Source organism: Chroicocephalus ridibundus, chromosome 4 (genome assembly GCF_963924245.1).
Source record: "Chroicocephalus ridibundus chromosome 4, bChrRid1.1, whole genome shotgun sequence".
Taxonomy (NCBI): Eukaryota; Metazoa; Chordata; class Aves; order Charadriiformes; family Laridae; genus Chroicocephalus; species Chroicocephalus ridibundus.
In genome coordinates, this window is record NC_086287.1 from 6,987,947 (window position 1) to 7,012,116 (window position 24,170).

The 24,170-nt window shown below is 40.2% G+C and overlaps 1 protein-coding gene across 4 annotated transcripts in view; it reads left to right on the forward strand.

The window, feature by feature from the left end:
- The window catches only part of ANO3 (anoctamin 3), a 212,940-nt gene that overhangs the window by 171,701 nt on the left and 17,069 nt on the right, over positions 1-24,170 (forward strand). For all 4 annotated transcript variants that reach the window (XM_063332451.1, XM_063332450.1, XM_063332454.1 and 1 more), the window contains 5 exons: positions 2,592-2,652; positions 18,294-18,376; positions 19,299-19,439; positions 19,794-19,958; positions 21,390-21,426. In XM_063332451.1, the coding sequence (XP_063188521.1) occupies positions 2,592-2,652; positions 18,294-18,376; positions 19,299-19,439; positions 19,794-19,958; positions 21,390-21,426 (487 nt within the window). The remainder of the gene's footprint in view (positions 1-2,591; positions 2,653-18,293; positions 18,377-19,298; positions 19,440-19,793; positions 19,959-21,389; positions 21,427-24,170) is intronic.

A 24,170-nucleotide genomic window follows, 5' to 3' on the forward strand; every position in this document is an offset into this window, starting at 1 on the left:
TATACTCATATACTTCAAATGGTTTTTCTGCTAAGTTTTTTGTAAAGCTAGAGACAAAACACAAAAGATGCCCTTTTCCTTCTTCTTGCTGCGCATTTATTTCATCCCCTCCCTCTTTATTCTGTTTCCATTTAAAAATGCCACACTGAAGCGAAGTTTATAATTTAAGGGAAAGGCATGTATTATCTGGGTTGGGTTCTGAATTGCCGAATGCCCAAGCTGTCATTCTCATCCGCATGACGTGGACTCTCTGATGGGTGAGTGATTACTGTGGTGGCTCGGGCTCCCGGGGCTGGTCCTGCGCCCGGCACACCTTGTCCTCCGGCCCCGGGGCTGGGTGTTGCTTCAGGGTGGATTTGAAGTGCCTGAAGTCTTGTGTGACGATGACAGCATCAGTCAGGTATGCCAACGGACCAGCACCGAGTCCTGCACTATTTCACTTCTGCTTAGAGGTCTCTGCTCAAGCGCGGAGCCTCAGATTATGCATTTAGCCTTTAAGACAGTCAAATCTTAATTCTGAGTGTGGTGCTGAATGACTGTAGCCCAGGCACTTTTTATAAAGACAAGCCAGAGGCGCATTTTCTACTTGTAGAAATGATGATATTGCTGGGTTGGGTTTGTTTATTTATGCGGTTCATTTTGTATTTGCTTGGAAAGATGCACTTTTTACCGAGCAGAATATCCAAAATCACATCCTCACACACATCTGTGTTCAAAACTGCAAATGTTCATCAGGTTTATTGCACTGCTTTTGTTCTCCTCTTAGGTTTTTGGTCTCATACCCGTTATGTTTGCGTGTTCCTTTATGGAAGCAAAAGAAAAACAAAGCAAAAGACCTATCTATATGGATAATTGATCCCACTGTATGATTCATGCAGCGAACATATTGGATTTATTGATACCCAATGCCAAATAATCAATTCCCATTTCAGAACCTTAAAAATAGAAAAGAAGAAAAGAACAGCTGTACAGATGAAAAATATGTGGTTTTCATGTAAATTCTCACAATATTATAATAATTTTACTCAATAAGAAATAAAGTAGAGGCAAGCAGCACTGTTTCTATCAACTTTTTCAGCTTTCCTGAGTTAGTTTTCTTAATTTGGGAGGCAGAAGGAACAATGCCAGCCTTCTCAGGAAGAATGAAAGTCTGTCAGCAGGACGGGTTCTCCTTGCAGCAGGCAGCTCTCGCAGGAGCAGGTTAGGTCACCTGCCCCAGGCGGGCCGTCAGCCCCGGCATCCCGGCACACCTCCTGTACAGAACATTCCTGCTGGCCAGAGTAACTTCAGATAGAAGCAAAGGTCACAGTACGGACAAACTACATCTGGTTACCTGTGCCCTTCCTTTGGCATAAGGATGGGTTTCTTTACATGCTAAAAGCTTAAAAATTAGTGCTTAAGTCATCAAGAGAGTCAACACCAAGGGAAGTAAAGTCTTTTCAAGAATATTCTGTTTCAAGACATTCTATTCTTATTTCCTCTCCTTTCAGATCCTTTTTCTAACATATGCCCGTTGATGAGAAGTTAGTTTGCGCTATTATTGTATAATGATTTGTGCCTTTTTTTTCAAATAGGAATTTGAAGTCTGTACTTTGCTTACTAATGCTCAGAACCATCATAAACTACCTTTCACTAGAAGAAATGTAGGCCCGTTATCCCTGGATAAATTACAGTGCTGTAAATTGGCAACTTTAAACCTAGTCAAAGTACATTGATCTTAATTTCAGCTTCCTAAACACTGTTTCATACTATGGCTTGAATAGAAGTAGTTCTGGATTTTTGGATTCATAATAGGTGAGACATCAGATTCACCCCCTCAGATGCTTAGAGTGATCTGTAGGCATGCAAAAACTAATTACTGCTTGTTTTCTATCGGTAAGCCTTGGACTTTACAGCAGAATATCTATTCTGCCCAAAAGATCTTACAACAAGCAGTAAGATAAGGGATAAATCCATCTCAAAGGAGAGCATTCAGGAGGTGAAATTACGTGCTTTAGAATTTATGTTTTGGGGGAGTGGTATTTAGAATTTATTTAATGTTTGTGAGAGTTTAGTGGCACTAGCCTTTTAAGAAGGATAAAATGTCAACAATTAGAGAGGCTGAGATGTCTGGATGAAAAGGCATATATACTATTTTTACCTGCAAAGAAATTGCAAGACAGCTTAGGAGAAGAAAATGGAATCCAAAGAGACATGAACTAAGTAATAAACAGAGGAGGAAAAGTGAAAAGACAGAAGTTACTTAAGCTTGTAAAAACCTTAAAATATAACATGCTGAGGTTGTTTGACCCAGCACGTGAGTAGAACTCTGGAGGAATTTTTAGCCTGTCTGGGCATGGACAGAGCAGCTCTTAGAGTCTGTGAAAGAAATAGACTGGAAATGCACGAAGTGACAGTCTGGAAAACCAGAACTCAAGCTGTACTGAAAGACAGAGGGGGACAAACCGCAGTAGAAGAAACATGCAAGTAGGGCTTCTTATTAGAATGCTTAGCTCTAAGTTTCTGCCACCAGTTACAGACTCTGGGATTCTTGGGGCCGAAAGATAAGGTGGCAATATTATTTGTTCCTGATGTATTTATTTTCTATTCAGGTTACACATTTGTTTGATAATGGAGGGACTGTCTTCTTTGCTATTTTCATGGCTATTTGGGGTAAGTACATTTTTATTTGTTTTGTACTTTTAGTTCATCTGACCCTCTTTTATGATTACTGGGTAAAGGGAGATTATAGCTCTTGATAAACTTTAAAGAAGGATTATGATTTTGTCTCACAAACTTTTTTCCTGTTTTCATCAACTTCAATTTCTATGATAGTAGTGGGTGAAAATAATACTTTTTATTGTTAATGTAATGACTGTCTTTAGCGTCTTAAATATCTTGCATCCTGAATTTTATATCATGCAGGCAGAAGTCTTTTTAAAGGCAAACATGTAGGTTAATTTACTGATCTGGAGTCAATATAAAAATCATATCTTGTAGAGAATTCTTACAGAATAAAAGAGGACATGGGATCTAATTAGAGGGAAGTATAGGAAAGAGTTGATGTTAAGTGCTTACGGCAACTTAACCATTTCTATTCAAATTCTCAGTCTGAATATCTCATTACGTTCCCTCTGACATCGCACACATCATGTCATGGGGCATGAAGCCAAGCAGGGCGATACCTGCAGAGGCCACTCTTGAACAGGAGTTACCAGGAGCAGTCTTGCCTCTCTTAGAAGGTCAGTGTAATAGTGACATGCAAGACAGATGTAACGGCTCCGGCATGAAATGCTTGATGGAATTAGCTTTCACTGAAGCTAATAGAACTTTGCTGCCGGAAAGTAGAAAAGACTGGTATTAGAACAAGAGATAATTCATTTTACCAATGTAAATGTTTGTCTGTGTAAACCCTGAGAAAATAACACCAGTTCACGTACGTACAACTGTCTGAATTCAAGCCAGAGTTTTACAATTTTGAGTCAAATGGCGCCCAACAGCTTTATTTACATAATATGTATGGGTAACTGTTAATGGTTCTAACGTAAAGTGAAGGATGAACAAATGTCACAAATTTTGGAGGCTGGCCTGGTAAAAACAAAAAAACCCCATACAAAGCAGAACATCAAAGAGGTACATAGACAACGTAAGCACATGCATATACATACAAAAATCATAATTAGATTGTTAAAAATTAACACGATAAAAGTATAACTGAAGGGCACACTGATTGCTTGCCTCGGTGACATTTCTTCATTCATAATCTTGCTGTTGACAGCCTTGCAATTAGTAATAATTAGTTTCATGAATTCCTCAAATACATGTCACTTGGTTATACGGTTACCAGTGTAGACGGCTCTGATAGCTTCTTAGCATCACTTCATCTCTGTTTTCACGTTCTCCTTAGAGAGAGCTCTTTCCATTCTCAGCTGAGGCCAAGGTTCAAGCGTAAGGAGCAGTTTTTGCTTACATGATTCTGCTTTACCATTACCAGGAAAGATGGCATATATGTGTGCTAAGGAAGGTGAAAGCTGAATATTACATTTTTCTTAATTTCAAGGAGCACCTAATACAAGTGAACGTGTCTCAGATTCTCAGTCTGCTACCCAACGCTCTGGATACAGTGTTAGAAATCAGGTTCTGGTTTTGAGGAGAAGTGTGCTGATTTCGCGACTGACCCCTGCGGGAATGGCAACACTGCACGTGTCCGCTCAGTTCTTAAATCTTTTAAATGCTTTGAAATAAATACCCGTTTTACTCGTCTGTGGTGTGACTGCCGTTGTTTCTCTCTGGTGTGTGTGTGCGTGTGTATGTAATTTACATATAGAATGAACTCTCGTTACAACATTCACAGTCAGTTAGTGAGATAAATCCATCGACATGATCCACAGTCTCCACACTAAGTAAAGCATTTTAACAGAGTCATAGGAACAAGTACGTATCCCATGTGAGTAGTTATTTTCTCTGCACTTTATTTTGTTTATTCTATGCCTTTACAAGTATGTCTTTCTCATGTTTTTTTTTTTTTTCTTTCTATTTAGACATGTCTGGTTATTGCAAACAGATAAACCGTGCAATTATTTGCATTATACTGCTATAGTTTTACACTTTAGCTGGACAAAACCAGACCATGCTTTTTAGGGTATCTATATACATGGCAGAGGTAATTCCTTTCCTTTCGTGTTAAGTATTTCTTCTCTCTAACCTGTACCAAAACCTTTTACATCATTTCTGCAGATCTAGCCTGCAATGCAAACAACAGATCAGTTTGACGGATAAATAGAAGCTCCTCTTCTTTTGTTCCCTTCAATTTTAACTCCGTGTCATCATAATCAAAGGTTAAATGTAGTTTGTGTTACTCAGTAGTTCCATTCTCCCCAGCAAACTTCAACCTCTGAGTAATCCAAGTAAACCTAATTCTTTTTGTCGTATTCACTGAGGAAAGTACTAATGTAGAGTGGGGAAAATTATGCCCTATGTCATTTATCAGAGAGGAATTCTATTTGGACAGAATAGTTTCACCTCAAGGTAGTTAAACGTGGGATTTTTTTATATTGATGTGAAAATGTCATTGCAGCCCTGCTCAAATTTTGCTGTTACAATGTCTGCATTCTAGACCAAAGTTGCATAAGGCAGAATTTGACCTGGGTGCTATTTGTCTGCGTTATTCCTAAGAAAGCAAGTATCATAACCTTCCAGGAAAACCATAAGTTGATGATTTAATTACAAAGTAGAAGAGTGATGCTCTGTTACTGGGCCCTGCCTGGTGCGTATCAGCCTATCGGGCGATTTTTCCCTTGCTTTTTCTGTTTGCGCGGCAGTGGCTGTAAGATAACGGCTATCAGATCGTTTTGGGAAAATTGAAAGCGTCTAGATAACAAGCGAGAGTATCATCTGAAGCAAACGTTACGGAGAAAGGTGGGGTGGTGTCATGTCAGCCATAGGGATGCCATCGGGTGGGCTCCCTGCGTTGTCTTCCTCTGCCTTGTCTGCCGTGCTGGTTCTCTCATCTGATGCACATCCAAAACTCGTATCGTATGGGCCAACTGAGTTGTCTAAGTGGAGAACTGAAAGGATAATGTGATTATTTTTTACGTATTCCCTGAAAGATTCTTATCCCCATATGCTGGCTACCTCACAGTTTAGTTCAGCCGTCCGTCGCAGATAAATCTAGTTAACATCTTTCTTGCATGTAGATGAACAAAGGAGGAAGGCCCTGATTCACGATCGTCTGAGGATAACACGTGTCCTCCCAGTAACACCCGTTCAGGACTACATGGGTGGTCGACTTTCAAAGCCAGTTCCTAATCTGACGTTCTGGCAGCTTTCAGCTCTTGCATTTGAGCCAGAAGAGGCGTACTGCCAGAGTTTTATTTTGCTTTGATTTTATATGAGAAAAAAAGTGTGTTTAGCCTCTCAGCATTTGTTTAAACATTTGAAAATAAAGTCCAGGAACAGGATACAAATGTTTGGACACCGTGTGATTACACTTTAATACGAGTTTATACATATTCATGGCGAAGACAAAAGTAATCTTTTTAAACCTCTTAAAAATATTTTTACTCCTGAAAACAGATAGAGCTTCATCCCTCATTCTGTAATTGAAGTTGGATGAGCAAGGAATTCAGCTGTTTTCAGCTAATCAAAGTTTGTGAGAGCTTTTGAGCTATAGTTTTGAACTCTCCTGTAATTCTTTGAAGAGAGAGAGGTTCAGTGATACTAGAGATGATATTTCCTGATATTTTGGAGGTAAAAAAAATAACTTGTAAGGGGGAGACACAGAGTTCAGGGGAGAATTGGTTATGCTAAAATTTAAAAATAATGAAGTACTGTCAGTTGAAACCTAGTTTGACTGGAGTCAGTGATATAATTCCCAATAATTCAGTAAGACCAGACTATTTAAACAGCTCTGTGCAGAAATACAAAAAAATAAAATATTCTTGTGCAAAACACTTGTACTTTTCCTTACCTGGGTCATTCCTTGTATCATCGTAAAGCCGTCTGTGGGAAAATGACTCAGACCTTTTCTTACCACATATAAAATATCCAATCAGACCAATTAATATAGATCCCAAAATGGCTCCCACAATGACACCAACTATTACTCCTCCTCTGTGGATTTTCTCTAGGAGAAAAGGAAAGAGAGAAGAGACAGTCGAACGAGAATAATAAATCTGTAAGCTCAGATACTTCACTCTCGCTTTATAGCGGGTGAGGGCTTTGTGGAATGAGACTTTCCGCCACGGCTCTGAAACACTTGGCAGACTGTGACTCAACCAGCCTCTCCGCAGAAACCCTGCCTTTGTAAAGGAAAATAGACATCTCCATCCTTGACTTCAAAGGGAATAACTGGGGTTTAAAAAAAAAACACAGAAGGCTAAAGGAGTTTTTAGTAAAAAAAAAAAAAAAGTTCCAGGTTTAATTACAGAATCAGCTGCCGTCCTTTTATTTAAAGAAATAAGCAGTAATTGCTCTTTGAATGCAATTATTTGTAAGCATTTAAGCCAGCAGCTAAAATTGCAGCCTCTGAATGTCAAGCGATTAAATTTTAGCGTACCAATTCTTCAGTATGCAAAGTAAGAAATCCAGTAACGCTTTCTGCACCTGTTCAGTGAGCAGAATAACTACATTCTTCCAAGATTTTCCTCCCATTTCATAAAACTTTTCTTTAAAGTTTTCTGATTTTCTTGGAACTGAACTTGCTCTGCCACCCCCCTTCCTTTTCAGTCGTGTCATCTAAAAATCGGGTACATTGTAATTATTAGAACTATGATGGGAGACATGAAAGTCTGATGCTCCTTCAGTTCTTAGTACAAACCGTACTCTACTGGATATGATGGATAAGCCTTTCAGTCCTGTGTTGAAAGCTTGAAAGCTAATTAATGGCAAAAAATTACTGTGTCTTCTAATCTTCCCCTTTCTTTTACTGAAGACCTGATTCAGAGCAGCGGGATAGAAAAGTGCCATGACAGTTTTATGCTCCATTGTTTTCCCACGCATGCTCAACTTGATAATTAAATGCATAATGAGTAATTCCTTTGGAAGTATTTCTAAGAAGTCGTCTTCGGTCACAGAAGTTTCGGAACTTAAATAAGTTGACGTGTTCCACATTTAAAATGTTATTTCTACACATCTGCTTTGCGGGTCCACTCCAGTGTGAACGGGCAGCACCTGTCATTAGGTTCCTCCACTCTTGGAAGTGTTAAAAAAGCAAGTAAACAGCAAATAACTTTTTAAAATATTTTTTATTTTGGGTGTTTGTTTTAGTCTGTGCTAGGTCACATTAGTGGCTAGTTCACACGTTTTATGAAGTCTCCTGTTCAATGAATAAAAGGTTTGATTTCAGCATGATGTTTTCATTAAACCAGTTGGACTTTAGTTAGACACTTACCTTCAGTGGGATCTTTTGAATTAGGTGATGCAGTAGGGCTGTTGCTAAAGTTACGATTCAGCTCTGTTGTCCGGTGAATGGGGTTGAGGTTTGGTGTAGGACTGTCCTTCATCGGGGGTGACGTCAGAGTGACGCTGGTGGGGAACAGCGAGGTGGGGTTGACTGGAGGGTTATCACTGGGGAGCGCCGCAGCCGAAAGGGTGTTGTAGGTGACTGTGGAGTTACTCGGTGTCACTGTGGAGGTGGAAGCAGCTGCAACGCTTTCGGTCACTCCAGAAGAGTCGCCCGTTGATGTTAATGTTGCTAGAGACATTGGGATTCTGCTGAAGTTTGTGGCTGAGTTATTTATTCCACCATTTGATACCATAATGACAGTTGAAGAGAAAGTGGTGCCATCAGTGGACCTCAGGGGTGTGCTCTTTGGCCGAGTGCTCATCTCTGGTTTCTTCGTTACATTTTCTTTGGCACTGGCGGCTGCTGGTGCAGCGTGGCTGGTGGTAGAAGGATTTATGGCAGTAGTCAATGTCAGAATGAGTCCGTGTGGAGCTGGTTGTACTGTAGACTGATTGTTATCTGTAATTGAGCTATTTCTGTTATTTGTGTCATTTGCTTTTGGGGCCTCGGCATTGCATTTGTTCCACTGCAGCCTTACAAGCAGAAAAATGAAAATCATTCCACAGGAGGGCTGCATGGTGTTGACTTCAAAGTTTCTTTCCTTGTATAGAGAACCTGCAAGAAATTCACTTTTCTATTATTTCATTTGCAAAACAAAGCTACTTGGTTAAGACCCAAATGAGCTAGTAAACAACTTGGAGTTATACTATAGAAATCTCAGTAGTTTACCCCATGATGATGCTGAAAACTTTACATTCCTGAGTGTTAATGACTTAAACAATGACCTAACACAATACCGATGATCAACAAAAGCGTTTTGCACAAGAAAATTCCATGTTTCTCCAAACAGGCCTCCTACTCAGAGGGGAATAATTCAAACCCACTTTGCTAAAGAATGAGGTAATGATACATACTTGGCGGGCGTGCTCGAGGCAACGTTTTCTGAGCAGGGAGCAACTCCAAGAGCAGACTAAAGAGTTATGCTCCGTTGCGAAGAAATATAATTGTTACAATTAGCCCTGAAAGTTGATGGATAATGTTTTGTGACCCTGAGCAATGAGTGTCATATGAATGCCGCCAGGAGCAAATTGAAAACTACATCAGTCCAGGGATTATGGATGATGCTGAATTTGTATGGAAACTTCTTTTCCTATAGAATATGGAAGCTGTATGTTATGCATTAATTTTTCAAATGTTAGATTGAGAAGGGTGAGGAAAAACTCATCCTGAAGTCACTTGGTGGTAGCAGGTATGCCGTTCGGTATATCCGTGGGGTTTTGGTGGGGGGAGGTTGTGTTTTTTCTACGTATGAAACAGGTTGAGATCATGCAGGTTTTAACTCCCACACATAACCTTTTATGTGACAGCACAATAAAAAGTATAAGTTACATCTTCAGCATCGTTAATTAGGTGTCCGTGTATGTGCGTACTTTGCCAGCTGAAGAAAGGAGATACCTGGAAAAAGTAGCTATTTCTTGCATATTCAGCCTCCCCTCCTACTGTCATCCTTTTTCCTATAGGTGTTTTCTGTGTGGTTTTTTGGAGGGGAGGAGGTGAGGACTGTTGTGTTTGGTTTTGGGTTTTTTTTTTTTTTTTCATTTAATTGTGCATTTTCCCCAGGTTTCTGTGTATGTGACACTGTCAGAGCAATGGAAAGTGCATGTAGAGGCACAGTAGATAGCAGTCAGCTATTGGTAATGCCATACCAATGAGTAGATGATAATTAAAGATCACGTCGTTGTATCTTATTTTGGCTTTATTCTTATTTCTTTTGCAGTCTGTTCTTACATGTTTTCTGTGTTTAGTGGTTAGAAGGTGGTTCCATTACCTGAAATGCATGTGTATTGATAAAATGCCATTTAATCTGCGTATTAACGTATGTTCCACTTCTCCGCAGTGCTTATTTCCCAAGTTAAGGTCACTTATATGGCAGGAAGGACCTGTGCTTGGAAAACATTTGTAACTTAATTAGCAAAAAATAAAAGAGAAAATTTCTACTTGAGGATCAGTCAAACCAACTACTCTGACGCCAAAAAAGCAAGCTGAAGAAAACCCCTCTGGAGTTCATTTATCAGCTCCAGTTATGTTTACAATACGAATTATAGGCCTTCAGATGACTATGAAATGCTGCGCAACCTGAATATTAGATTTTGATTTGGTAGTGCCAATAATAGCTGCAAAACAGTGAAGGAAGAAAACTTAGTGTATTACAAAGTTTTCAAACACATGCTTTCATTTTAACAGAATTATTGCTTTAATTCACGGGCATGGTCTTTCCTTCCTTGTATAGTCCGATTGGCGAACAAAGTGGATTTGGCCATATCGTTTATTCAATGTAACTAAATTAGGTAGGGAAATTACACTCAATTCCCTTTAACTGCCATTTTCATTTGCAGAGCAGTGTACAAAGGAGTCACTATCCTTGCTGAACGAATTCTTTGTCTTTTTTTCCCCGATTGGCTTATTTTTGTAACTTTCTTCACGGGGGATCATAGAGAAGAAACCTCCTTGCTTTGAAGGTTGTGTACTCTTAGTTCTCAGGCTGTGATGAACTGCTGCCTGGAAATCCTTTTGTGTGTAATGATTAACTCTTCTTTTTCTAGTGCAACATTAATATTCATACCGTTCAGAAAAACACTGAAGTTCTTCAAAGATACTTATTGCCTTTCGAGCTTACTGCGCAAATAGCGCTATTGCAGTTCAACAGCCATGCTATAGATTAAGCAAAACTTGCAGAAGGGCCCAAACTTTAAATTAGCTGGTCAAGCAAGCATTTAAGGAAGCTATGAACAGATTATTAGTGAAAAAAGTAAGTCTCGCTGTTTGATTCACTGGTATTCATGTTACTCAGCACCAGCTTGGTGGAAGTCAGTGCAGTTGGCGTAACCTGAAGTGTGTAGAAATGGCATCGGCACGGGATTAGGCTGCAGTTCAGCTACCTAAATTAGCTCTGCCTTGTTTTAGCATGAAAAATGAGTTTTTTACATAGGATGGTCACCACCACGCTTCTGCAGTGGATTTTGCACTCCGCGTTTGTTTCTGTGCTGCTAGAGTACGATTTCATCTGAGACCTACGACAGCTGGGTAGGGAAAAAAAAGCCAAGTCCAATAAAAAGGGAAGGTTAAAGTTTCCCCTTTGGTGTATGGCTTTATGAAGAGATGTGGTGGCCCCTGTTGGAGGAATTCAGCAAGATGTGAATGTGGTTTCCCATAAAAGTGGCCCTCCAGCGTGAACCTGACTGAGGATGCACCGATTGTGTCCATGCTGGAAAATGTGTAGCCCGGTTGGAAGAGATGTGTAGAGGTGCTGAGGACTTGATACCCACTCCTCACGCGTTTCTGGAGGGGGTTGCTCTGAACTTGCCACAATCTCTCCTCCCCTTTGACTGAGCACCCTTTAAGGGTTGGAGTGATGTGGATTAAAACGCTGATGTAGGTACAGCCACGTTGAGGAGGCTGTGGTTCTATATCACACCCACTCCTCTATTTTAATTGAAATGAATTGAAAAAAGGCTACAAAAATCCTTGTTATTCTGCTATTAATAAAGATTAAACTTGCTTTACAGCAGAAAGTATGCAATATGAAGCTGCTGGTGTACATACATGGACTTCTGGACACTGAGACTCGGGGTGAAGCCCTTGTCCCGTTCAGATCATCCTCCTCTGAGTCTATGAAGGTTGCGTTGAGATTGCATCTGGCTTTGTGTTCTCCTTAAACTGCACAGGGTTGTGCGGAAAATATCTGCTACACAGAAAAAAAGTGTCCTAATAAATTTTTATATGGTGACTTTCGTATAAATGTATATCTAGTGGCATATTCCGTATTTAAAAGTAGATTTGGGGCATGTTAAAGTAATTGCAACATGGATTTCCTGAACACAACCTAGCGCCTGCCACCAGTAGGTGTAACGTCTGCGAAACTTCTGCAACTGTCAAGAAAATAATCACGTCAATCTTCAGAACTATTTGAAGGGCATTCTTTTGCATGTCAATAAATTGAACATTGCCCAATTCCCTCCCTGAGCAAAGTGATTAGAAAGTACTTTATGTAGTCAACGGTGACATGATGAGCAAATTACTAACGGCACTTCTTTGTTTCTTGTGGTCTGGAGTAACATGTTCGTATTCGCAGAGCTCTCACACCTACCTGTGCATTTTAAGCCTCATAAAGCAGATTATTTTTACCTTTACGTCAGCGATCCAAAAATAGACGGAACGAATACATAGCAAGATAGAGAGAATTTATATTCTAAAATTCAGAAAGAAATAATAGCAAATGATGGTCCCAGAAATGTATTGGATTTTTGCTCCTGTGGCTCTTTGCTCTAAAATTCGGATTGCCCTCCAAGGATGAGATGCTTCTAAATTTAATGAGCAATGAATATTAAATTTCAAGCTTAAAAGTATTTTAATTTTTGTACAAAGAAAATAATTTGTAAGTTTTTAGCAAATTATAGAGGAATATAAATATGAATTGTATTCTATAATTGATTTTCCCCCTCTGTTGCTAGCTAACAACCTGACAAGTGCACTGACTGAGCTTCCCAAGTGTGTATTTCCCGATTATTTTTGGTGTAACTAAACTCGCTAAAAGCAAGAACAATTTCCTTACAGAAATTTGGTATAAATTAGCATATACAGAATACTTCCCTTCACCACCACCAACCCCCCCAGCATTTCAAATGGGCTCTGAACTGACTCTGAGAAAAATCTGTATTTGCTTGATAAAGGGCAGAAATAACCAATAATGAAAAGTACGAATTGGAGTGAAAAACTGTCATTGTTTATGGTTCCTACTTCTCTGCTTTAATGTTTGAATTGCAAAATTAATTTTCAACATCGAAAATAATTTTTAATTCTTTTCTCAGAAATACACTCAGAAGTAGAATTTGGCTACAACAGCACTGATTGGCTTCCCAAACACTATATAAAAGATTATTTAATAAGCAGAAAAACCACCTCAGACTTACCTTTGAGCTCCACAAAATACGCAAGAACCTGTTGAAATGGTGCTGTGGCCCCGGGTGTGCTGAGTCTGGCGGGAAGAGGGGAGGGCAGGTACGAGCGAGGTGGCAGCGTGTCACCGGTCGGGAACGCGCGGCGCGGGCCAGGCCAGGCGAGGTGGGGCAGCCCTTGGCTGGGAACCAGCCCGAGCGACCTCGCTGCTCCCACCACCCAGCTGTGTCGTCACAGAGTCCACAAAAATTGCAGCATTTATGGTCAAGTGGGTAGGCAGCGCTTATTGCCTAATCCTTGGAAAGTCTTTGAACCGGTATTTCAGAAGGGCGACTGTTTTCTGTAAACTATAGAAGCTATTGTTCCATGTACAACTATTAATTTAACAAAAGATAGGTTTTTATCATCGCAGAGTTTGCATCGGTATACTTTGGAAGATGAAAACTGGAAAAGGCGTGTCTTCTACAAAAGAAAGCAGCAAAACCTGTTCTAATAAGAAAAACGTGCTGCTAGAAATAGGGACCGGAGATAGGGTCTGATCCTATCTCCAAATATTTTCACAGTTACAGTAATTTAGGATAACAATCTAAATTCTAATTTTCTGAATTTATCAGATGTCACTATTTTTTACTTTGGAATACATAACCTGGCAGGGACCCGAATGTGACAACTCCTAATCCTCACTTTAGGTTTTATATAAACAATACTGGATTGAAGTAAGAATGAGGAAGTCAGGCATGTCATATATAACTTTTAATACGCCGATCTAGTAAACCTGTGATTTATTTTTTTTTTTATCCTTTAATTCTTTAGGTATATTTATTCTAGGCTGGTATGTGGTGAAGAGCGACTGAGAAATGTTTCCGTATTTTGTGACTGAGTGGAATGCCACGATGTTGTTATCTGTTTCCACTTTAAATTTTTAAGGAATCAAGTGCAAATACGATTTCGTAACTTATCCTCGAGATAAGTGTTGAGGGTATGGCATATACAGGAGGTGTTTGTATGGGAGCAACTAGTGCTGTTTTCATGAAAATACTGCAGAGGTCAAGTAGAAGGTTTTCTGTGACAGGGATCAAGTTCTAGCCTTTCTAATATCCCTTTTGGGGAAGTAAATTATTTGTGTGGCGTGAGGTGGGGTGGTCTGTGAGGAGGGAGGACGGAGTCTGATACTGCGGGATTGGTTTTCTTTGGAACCTAGCATTCCGCTAGAGGAGATTTTCCGCAGCGTGTATCAACAAAGCTTCCAGCTCGTATTCATTGCTGTGTCTGGGTGGACGCGCATCTCACAGATTGACCGCAAGATCTGACAACAAGCAACACACTCTCCAGTCCAAATCTGGATCTCGCGCAGCATTAACCAAATGGCAAGCGATATCCTAGGGTCAGCAGTATACTTCGCACCAGCATGCACACGTTACGGCGCTGAGAAGCCATAGATATATCTATGAGTAGATATATAATATTTGAAAATAGCAAGACCTTAAATATTTAGGCTGCAATTCTGTTAAAGTTTATGTATTACACTGGTGTGAAAGTCGCAGCCCTCCAGCGCTGCCCTCAGGCTCAGCGTGGGGCTCGGGAAGGCGCACTCGCTCTCTCTTACCTCTTATCAGTTCCATTCATCTGTTAGGAAAAGTGAAAGCTGTTTACCCGAGTGACTTAATGCCTAAGGGAAGATGCTGTGTTTGTGACTCCGTTCTTGGCTGAGCGCGGCACCCCTGCAGCGCGACGGCAGGATGCCGGCGCTGAGTCCTGGCCCGCTGCTCCTGGAAGGCAAAACCTCCAGCGGTGAGCCCAACCGACGGGGAGCTGCGGCCATATGGAGAGAAGGCGGTGCAGAGTGCCCCAGGGGTGGGAGATGAGACGAAGCTGTCATTCAGCCTGTATTTATTAGGAGGCGGTTTCAGGTCTCAGTAGTAGGTGTGGTACCAACTCTGTAGGACGGGTTTTATTGCTGTAAAGGAGTCCGACTGAATAAAACTGGAGAGGTAATAGAGCAGAGCGTTCAGGAGGAGCCTGGCTGGCCATGGCCAAACTCTGAGGAGAGGCAGAGGAGACAGTCCCCCAGCTCCTTACTGAAAATACTCTTTGCCAGACATTTTTAAAGAAATAAACACACTGTTCATTTTGACACAGTGGCTCTTGCAAAACATTTGGAAGAGATGTGGTCATGTAATAGTCTCGGGGTCTCGGTTTTGTTTGGGTTTCTTTCTTTCTCTGCTCTTTTGTTTCCTTCCATAGCATTTAACAGCAGCCATTGATCATTTCTTCTTCTTGACAACATCAAACTTTTGTAGCAACACACAGCCAATCTTTCCTGTCCGTCTTAACCATCAAACATCACCCTGCTTGTCTTCTGAAAGGTTAAGTACTGTGTGGAGCACATGCCAAGAGATTTTAGTTCTTCATCAGTGCGTGCACTGGCAGTGTAAGGGCAGTAAACATAAAATAAATAAGAATTAAACTTTTGGAAGCGTACAACGGGCGGAACTGCAGACTGTATTGCAGAGCACTGAGTAAAAAATCCCTAAATCAGTGGGTCTATACCAAAATGCTGGACCGATAAAAAAGGAAGTACACCATATATTATGGGATTTAAAATTCGGAACGGCAATCGGAGCTGTAAAACAGGAAGCGATGTGCCCTGGAAAAAGCAGGGGAGGAGGCACCAGGTGATGTTTTCTGTAGGAGGCTTGTAGTGTGACCCTCTACACTGTAAATTATCCAGAACTCTTGAGCAGCAGGATTAGTCAGAAAGAAACTGCCAGGTCAAAGCGATGTTAGAACATGAATGTTCTCGCCTTGATGTTCAAATGGTTGGATTAGTCATCTATTGTATGTCTTGTTTTTCTACAGAGGTAATTGACAAAAGTCAAGGTTTAGCATTTTCAGAGCTGGGAGATGAGGGTAAGAGCTGAGTCAGTAAGAAGTGCCTAGCAACTGGGAGTGGGGGGGCCTGATTGCAGGGAGAGCAGTGGGGGGCGGGGGGCGTTAACAGGGTGATAGAGTAAAAATAAAGGCAAGCCAGGAAGGATCCAGTCCAGTAGAACTGGACACATACTTGACTTTCAAATGTCTGATGTTTTTTCACGCTCGTTTAAAGGAGAAGGTTACACCACAAGATAAGTTTTGTGAATTATTTTTTTTACCAACATCCTTTTTTTTTTTATTAATACCTCTATCTTTTGACACTTTTTTCTCAGTAGCTTTGTAGCACAGCAAAATTACCATGAGTTCTATTCTACCATATGAAAGAGAGTATTGCAGCGTTTTTTAAGAGCTCAGGTGACTCTGGAAGAGGTGCTTTAGTTGACAGCTATAGTTAGGGATTGGGCCTCACCTGCTTCATCTAGATGGATTATTTTCTTGATCATTGCATTTTCAAATGCGTTGTGTACATAAGTAACATAAAAGACATGATTTATTATTATTATTATTAGTTGTATTACACTAGAGCCTATTATTCATGCTGTACCAGGGCCTGAACTTAGAGAGAGATCTTGATTTAAAGAATAAGTAAGTTATATCAGATCTTAGGGGACAGACAGAATGAAATAAATAGCATTATAAGATTCGTGTCTATTCAACGGAGGGTGCCATTTGTCCACAGTCTAGTATTACTTCTAGACCACAACTGCCTCATTTTATTTCCAAAATTTCGATGGACATTTACACTTCCCAGTCCAAAAATGTTGCATGTACTTCAGAAGCCCACCCTTCTGTATTTTCTTCAGTTGCAGCACTGGGGAAAGTAAAGCCACTAATTCAATTGCTCGCTTTCAGTTTCTCTGACTCAGGTATTTGAAGTCAGTGGGATTTAAAATTCATTATTTTATACCCGATAACTGGGGCACTTCCAGAATTTTTATTACCTTTGAGTGTAACTAAGTGAATTATTTCATCTGTGCAATTACAGACACATCACCTTTGGCACAGGGCTAGTGGGTATCTTGGGTGGGCTTCCTAGAGCAGCCTGACATGCAGAGGAAGCCCCAATGCCATGTTTCGCAGGATGTGTTGTTTCTCCTAACTATTCCATCACACAAGAAAAGTATTGTTTGTTTTGTGTATAGCACGGGTTTACATTGCTCCTGAGTCCTCGCACGTCAGAAAGGGATTTCTCTTGCAAGGTGGTGTCTTCTGTAACATTTCGGAGTCTCGCGCTGTGCTGGTTGTGATAGCGCTTCCAGTGACAGTGAGAAAAGGTTGTTTCACCCTCAGATTGCTCAAGTGCAAACCCCACTTTTGCTTAAATAGGAGAGCTGTGTGCTGTTCTGCTTAGGAGCATCTGAACCTTAAATGAAATCTGTGGTGAATCGTGCTTGAAGATCCATGCTTGGAAGAATAGAAGAAGATACCACCAAGGAATCATATTCAGAGTCTAGTTCCTTTCATTCAGCCATCCTTTTTTTATGGGTAGCAGTGTGGTGAACTTCTGCTAACTTCTAGTCATTGGGCTTTAATAGCGTATATGGTTAAATCATATATATAAATATATAAAGTGATGATATATATATAAACCCAATAAGGTGTTAAACATAATACGGAAATATAGGAAAAGGTAGGTATGTGAGACCGCCCTGTTCATTTTGAGTTAGAAATCCTTCTTCTGAGCAGCTGGCTTGCCAGAAGGAAGCAAATTTTCTCTCTCCCTATTTGAAATCACTGTTTTCCAGGGAACAATTGGACAACCCCACGTTTTGTCAGGAATCCCACCAAAACACGGTGTCTTACCCTCCGTGGCAAACTACAGTGTTTGGGAAACTTGGAGTTATTTATTCCTTGTAGTTAGTTTTATAGGACCCACCAAAAGCACCAAGTACATGGAGAATCTGATTATGATCTCACAGATGGATTAGAAATAATTGTTTAAAGAAATATTTTAGTAGTAAACCTACTCCAGGATAAAGCTGGTATAGCTGGGAAAGAAGTGAGGTTGTCTTGATTCGAACTGAATAAAAATTAAGTCTTTATTAATAGGTGCTATTGTGTATATATGTATACTTGTTTCTTCACAGAAAGATTTTTAAACCATATATATTTTGAATAAAATTAAAAGCAAAATGATGATCTAAAAGGGATGGCAGTGTCTCATGTTGAGAGGTACCTATCTCTGTGCAGATACAGCAGACAGCAAAAAAAACTATTCTTAGATGGACACGGCAAAATACTGTTCCGATTTTAACAGCGGTTATCCTGAAGTTACTCACAGTTTTCAGATTCTATGGGGAAAACGGCCTGAAAGTGGCTAATGACTGTTAGCATGTTACATATTGATGATTTTCTTGAGATCTGCATGGCCTTTTTTCTTTCTTTTCCATAATTAAAATGCAGTTGATGATTTCCACAGCTACAGTCTTTCTAGAGTTTTGGAAAAGACGGAGAGCTGTATTAACCTATGACTGGGACCTCATAGACTGGGAAGATGAAGAGGTAAGACTAAACAGAAGTAAACCTGTAAATCTTGCTACCAGCGTGGTTTAAGTGTAAATATCAGTACATGTTGTATGTCAGTAATCTGAGTTGGCCGTTCAGATTCTGTTTGCGTTTATAACACTAGTTGCAGAATAAACAAGCACACTTGGGACTAGACAAGGATACTTCGCTTTCTGCAATTAGCGTTATAATTCCAAATGTAATTCTACATTTATTAAAAGTATCCTTTGAAAAATTGGGTGGAAATGCTGCACATAGAGAGGAGAGGAGCTAGTACTGACGTCAGCACAGATGCCTTTCAATTCTATGGTTTCTTATACTGGAAGTTCCTAATCCTGCTTAAAAACAGGACCAGGACAAGCAGAGGGACAGAAACTAGATTTTATATCCTTCTGAGAGGCATAACTTATCCTTTACCATTCTACTATCAACATCAGCAATAATCAAATTCTTTTATTACTTTAGGTCATAAATCACCAGTGAACGCAGGTGTAATTTAACTATATTGGTGACTCAGCCGCAGTCTGAGTCAATAAAGACTTTATCATTCCTTGTTTTATAGCTTTCCCTAGGTGCGTAGGTACAAGCTGGTGGCTTTTAATAAATGGTTTCGTATCACAAAAAGCACCATCATAACTGGCATTAATTTATAGTTTACTTATCAATTTTTGCAGAGAAACTAGCGTTTAAGTCAGTATTATGACCCATGATCCTTTTAATACCCTCACACAGTAGGGAATGCTGTGATGGTTTATTTTCTTTGTCGGTGTCTGGCACTGTTTCCAAGGATTTTCAAGAGAGCAAATTATTTGGATATATGAGTTGAAGCATTATGAAAAATATAAATTTCCTGCTTTATATCACATATACTTCAGTGAAATAAGTATTACAACAAATGGAATCTACCCTGTCGTTCCAGGAAGAGCTGCGCCCCCAGTTTGAAGCTAAATATTCCCAAGTGGAAAGAGTAAATCCCATCACAGGAAAACCCGAACCATTTCAGCCTTTCCCGGACAAGCTCAGTCGACTGATGGTGTCTGTCTCAGGAATATTCTTCATGGTAATGTTTAATAATATTGGAATTGTCGTAGCCTTTAATCTTATTCTGATGTAAACGGTAACGCAAGGCTTGAGCGCGTTCATTGTGGTCAGTGGATTTACATAATACAGGCAAAACGGATTGTCTCAGTCTTACTGCTTGCTTATGGATCTCTTTTAAAAGATGTAATATATTGTAAAAGAACAGTAAAGAAATGTTTTAATTCATCAATCTAGTATTTTCATTCTCTTGAATTCTGCTCACCAAAACAAATGGCAATCTTTAAAAAACCTGTTAATTTATTCATGCAATGGAAATCATTCCGGATGTGTTTATTTTGTTCTAAAATCTCTCTTCATAAACGCTTACCCATAGATTTCGCTGGTCCTCACTGCGGTGTTTGCGGTTGTGGTGTATCGCCTGGTAGCCATGGAACAGTTTGCTTCTTTCAAGTGGTATTTCATCAAGAAGTATTGGCAGTTTGCAACGTCTGGCACTGGAGTCTGTATCAATTTTATGATCATCATGTCACTCAATGTTGTAAGTCTTCTGTTCCTTTCAAGGAGGGATTAATTTAAAAGAGTAATTTTTACAAGGCTACTGAGTTTACTGTATATCAGATACATACGTGCTCTTGTTTATTCACGTAGCAGTGCCTGAAGCTAGAATTTCAGGGTTTTTTCCTCTTCTAGTCTATTATTTTCTCTATTGCCTATTTAATTTCTCACTGCACCTCTTTGCTTATGTTACCAAGTCACAGTGGTGCAGACTATTGCTTTCTACATTTGCGTTTTTGTTTTTTACATTACCTTTTACGATAGATTTCTCATCTGAACGGGTCTACGTTATTTTCTTGGCTGATAATATTTCCGCTTGTTTTGATTTTTTAATTAGTAACTTGGAATTCTTCCTTTTCTTACTTAAAATGTAGCTGTGACATCAGTGTTGCACAGTCCTAGAACCTGATCTAGTTGAAGATGTCCCTGCTCACTGCAGGGGGGTTGGACTAGGTGGCCTTTAGAGGTCCCTTCCAACCCAACACATTCTATGATTCTATGATTCTAACGGCTGTGCTACACAATTTCAGTTTAAGCTTTTCCTGACATGTAACAGGACGGGTTTAATCATTTGCTGTGGTAGTGCAATGTACATTGATATAAACTTTATTCCTTCACCTGCAATATAATTTATCGTTTTTCTGTTCCCGTGCAGGCACAAAGAGGTAAAAAGGAAAAATAGCACAGCAAAGAATGGCTTTTAATTCTGTTAAGGAGATTGTGCACTCGCTGCAACAAGAAAGCATTCTTCAAAACAGACTGTCATTATTTCTGTTATTATATATGATAGTTCTAAGTCATAAAAAGTACATTCAGGTGAACAAGCACACCAAAGCTATGGAAAATAACTTGCTGTTAATAGTAAATACTCAAGGAAATATTTTTCAGAGTTGGTAGCTACCTTGGGCTAAGTGTCATTTAAAATAAAGACCGGGGTAATGAATGTATAGGCGGATAAGGAAGCTTTCATTAGGAGGCTGATATCCTTACCAGTGTGCACATTCATGTAAAGGAAAATGGTACCGCGTAAACGCTTTCGCCTACTTTTAGATCACCTAGGTTTGTTCCCGAAGGTAGAGGATAAGCATCTAATTGCTCATTAAAAGAACCTTTGATGTCTGAACATTTCTCTCAGTCTATTGGCTCTTGATCCATCTTTACTGTATATTTAATGTATATACATCCATAAATACTTTTACATAGATCAAGACAACAGGACAATAGTACTTCAATGAAGTCTTTATAGGGAACTACATCCACACGTAGCCAGGATATGGCTCCCTTCTCTGTCCAGGTCCCTTGATGCTGTAGGGCAGCAGAACACCTATGCTTTTGATGCTTGTTTTCATTCTGGATTTGGCATCGCAACAGGCAGGAGGTGCTGTACTTACACCATCTCTTATTTCTGTTTTAGGTATATGAAAAGGTTGCCTATCTGCTGACAGACTTAGGTATGTAGGCCTTTGCTAATGGTATGGTTCTTGCTTAGCCGTGGCATATACCTTTATATTTGCATAAAACAGGGTTTTGAAAACTTCATCTGTGCACAGGACGACTCTGGCATTTCCCTAAGCAAGTGAGAAATATCAGAGAAAGAAATGATATGGTTATTTCACTAAGGAAATAATAGAAAAGAAAGGAATTTATTCTTATACTTCTGCTTTTTTAATGTTTTGTAGTAGAAATTGAAAAAACTGTCATCTTATAATGGAACAAAAGCCAAAACATATTCTTTCTTAGAATGCTAAAACATTTTTTTTTTCAATTTTCCCCAAATGCTTTGTTATTTTTATTACAATTTTTTTTTTAATTTGAACGTTTGTGTGGAAAAAAAATGGCTTAAGATAAACTCGTAAATTTTAAAATCGCTCTAATTCTGTCACATTAAAAATTTATACTGAAGCCTCCAGTCGTGATTCAGTCATAGCGGTAGAGCTTTGCAGCTTACAGAAAACAAGGAGGCAAAGATAGCACTGGAGATCTCCTGCTGTGCGAATGTGTTACCTTTTAGTGTTTCTTCTTCCGCGCTCGCTTTTAGCCCACGTCGCAGTACGCGGTTGAGCTTGTCGAAGTTTAAATTTCACAGCTCCCTCTTCTGGTTAAAGCGCTGAAGAGCACGCAGGAAACAGGGTGCTCCAAACTTTGTAGTGTTACCAGGCAGCTGAACAGGTTAGAAAGATTCAGAAGCTATAGGCACATTATTAGGTCCCAGCTGACTGGAGGTTAGCAAATGTGACACCCATCCACAAGAAGGGCCGGAAGGAGGATCCGGGGAACTACAGGCCAGTCAGTCTGACCTCGGTGCCTGGGAAGGTCATGGAACAGATCCTCCTCAGTGCCATTACACGGCACATGCAGGAGAACAGGGTGATCAGGCCCAGTCAGCATGGGTTTGTGAAGGGCAGGTCATGCCTATCAAACCTAATATCCTTCTATGATAAGGTGACCCACTTAGTGGATGAGGGAAAAGCTGTGGATGTTATCTACTTGGATTTTTGCAAAGCTTTTGACACTGTTTCCCACAGCATTCTCCTGAAGAAACTGGCTGCTCATGGCCTGGACAGGTGTACTCTTCGCTGGGTAAAAAACTGGCTGGATGGCCGTGCCCAGAGAGTGGTGGTAAATGGAGTTAAATCCAGTTGGTGTCCAGTCACAAGTGGTGTCCCCCAGGGTTCGGTGCTGGGGCCGGTTCTCTTTAATATCTTTATCAATGATCTGGATGAAGGGATTGAATGCACCCTCAGTAAGTTCGCAGATGACACTAAACTGGGCAGGCGTGTTGATCTGCTTGAGGGTAGGTTGGCTCTGCAGAGGGATCTGGACAGGCTGGACCGATGGGCTGAGACCAATGGTATGAGGTTCAACAAGGCCAAGTGCCGGGTCCTGCACTTGGGTCACAACAACCCCATGCAGCGCTACAGGATTGGGGCAGAGTGGCTTGAAAGCAGCTCGACAGAAAAGGACTTGGGAGTGTTGGTTGACAGCCGGCTGAATATGAGCCAGCAGTGTGCCCAAGGGGCCAAGAAGGCCAACAGCATCCTAGCCTGTATCAGGAATAGTGTGGTGAGCCGGACTAGGGAAGTGATCATCCCCCTGTACTCGGCACTGGTGAGGCCCCACCTCAAGTACTGCGTTCAGTTTTGGGCCCCTCGCTACAAGAGGGACATTGAGGTGTTGGAGCGTGTCCAGAGAAGGGCTACAAAGCTGGTGAGGGGCCTGGAGGACAAACCTTATGAAGAACGACTGAGGGAGCTGGGGTTGTTTAGCCTGGAGAAGAGGAGGCTGAGGGGAGACCTTATCACCCTCTACAACTACCTGAAAGGAGGTTGTAGAGAGATGGGGGCTGACCTCTTCTCCCTGGTGACAAGTGATAGGACGAGGGGAAACGGGTTCAAGTTACGTCAGGGGAGGTTTAGATTAGATATTAGGAAACATTTTTTCACTGAGAGGGTTATTAAACATTGGAATAGGCTGCCCAGGGAGGTGGTGGATTCACCATCCCTGGAGGTGTTTAAAAAAAGAGTAGATGGGGCACTGAGGGACATGGTTTAGAAGCGGCTCTTGTCAGGGTAGGCTAAAGGTTGGACTCGATGATCTTAAAGGTCCCTTCCAACCTCAACAATTCTATGATTCTATGATTCTATTCAAATTCTTAAAAGATTTTAAGATATGTCTTTCAGATCACGCTGCTTTAATATATTCTATTGTTACAGATCAGGGAATGGGAAAGAAAATAATGATTTCATTTAAGTATGCAAGTAGATTTTTCCCAAAATATATATATATAAGAATTAAAAAAAAAAAAAAAAAAAGCCTTTTTGAATTAAGCGTGATGGAGCATCAGGTGTTTGAGCTAGGAAGTTCACTCCACTTCGTTTTACGTCAAAGATAAGGAGGACATCTTAACTTCTGAGGAACAAGTGTCCATATGTAAAGCTACTGTCCTGTACATTCGTATCCTAATTTAGTCATCAGACCAAAGTAATTAGGTACTACAAATTTTAACCAGACAATCCAGGAAGTTTAGACTTCCAACTCATATATGTGCTTTAAAACTTTCATCAATGTACAGTATTCCAGGTCTGATACATCCATCAAAGACACTTGAAATTTTTACCAAAAATCAATTAATTTTAATCATTATCACCAAGTTCTAATATAGACATAAAGAATGTTCTACAAACTGTAAGGAAAA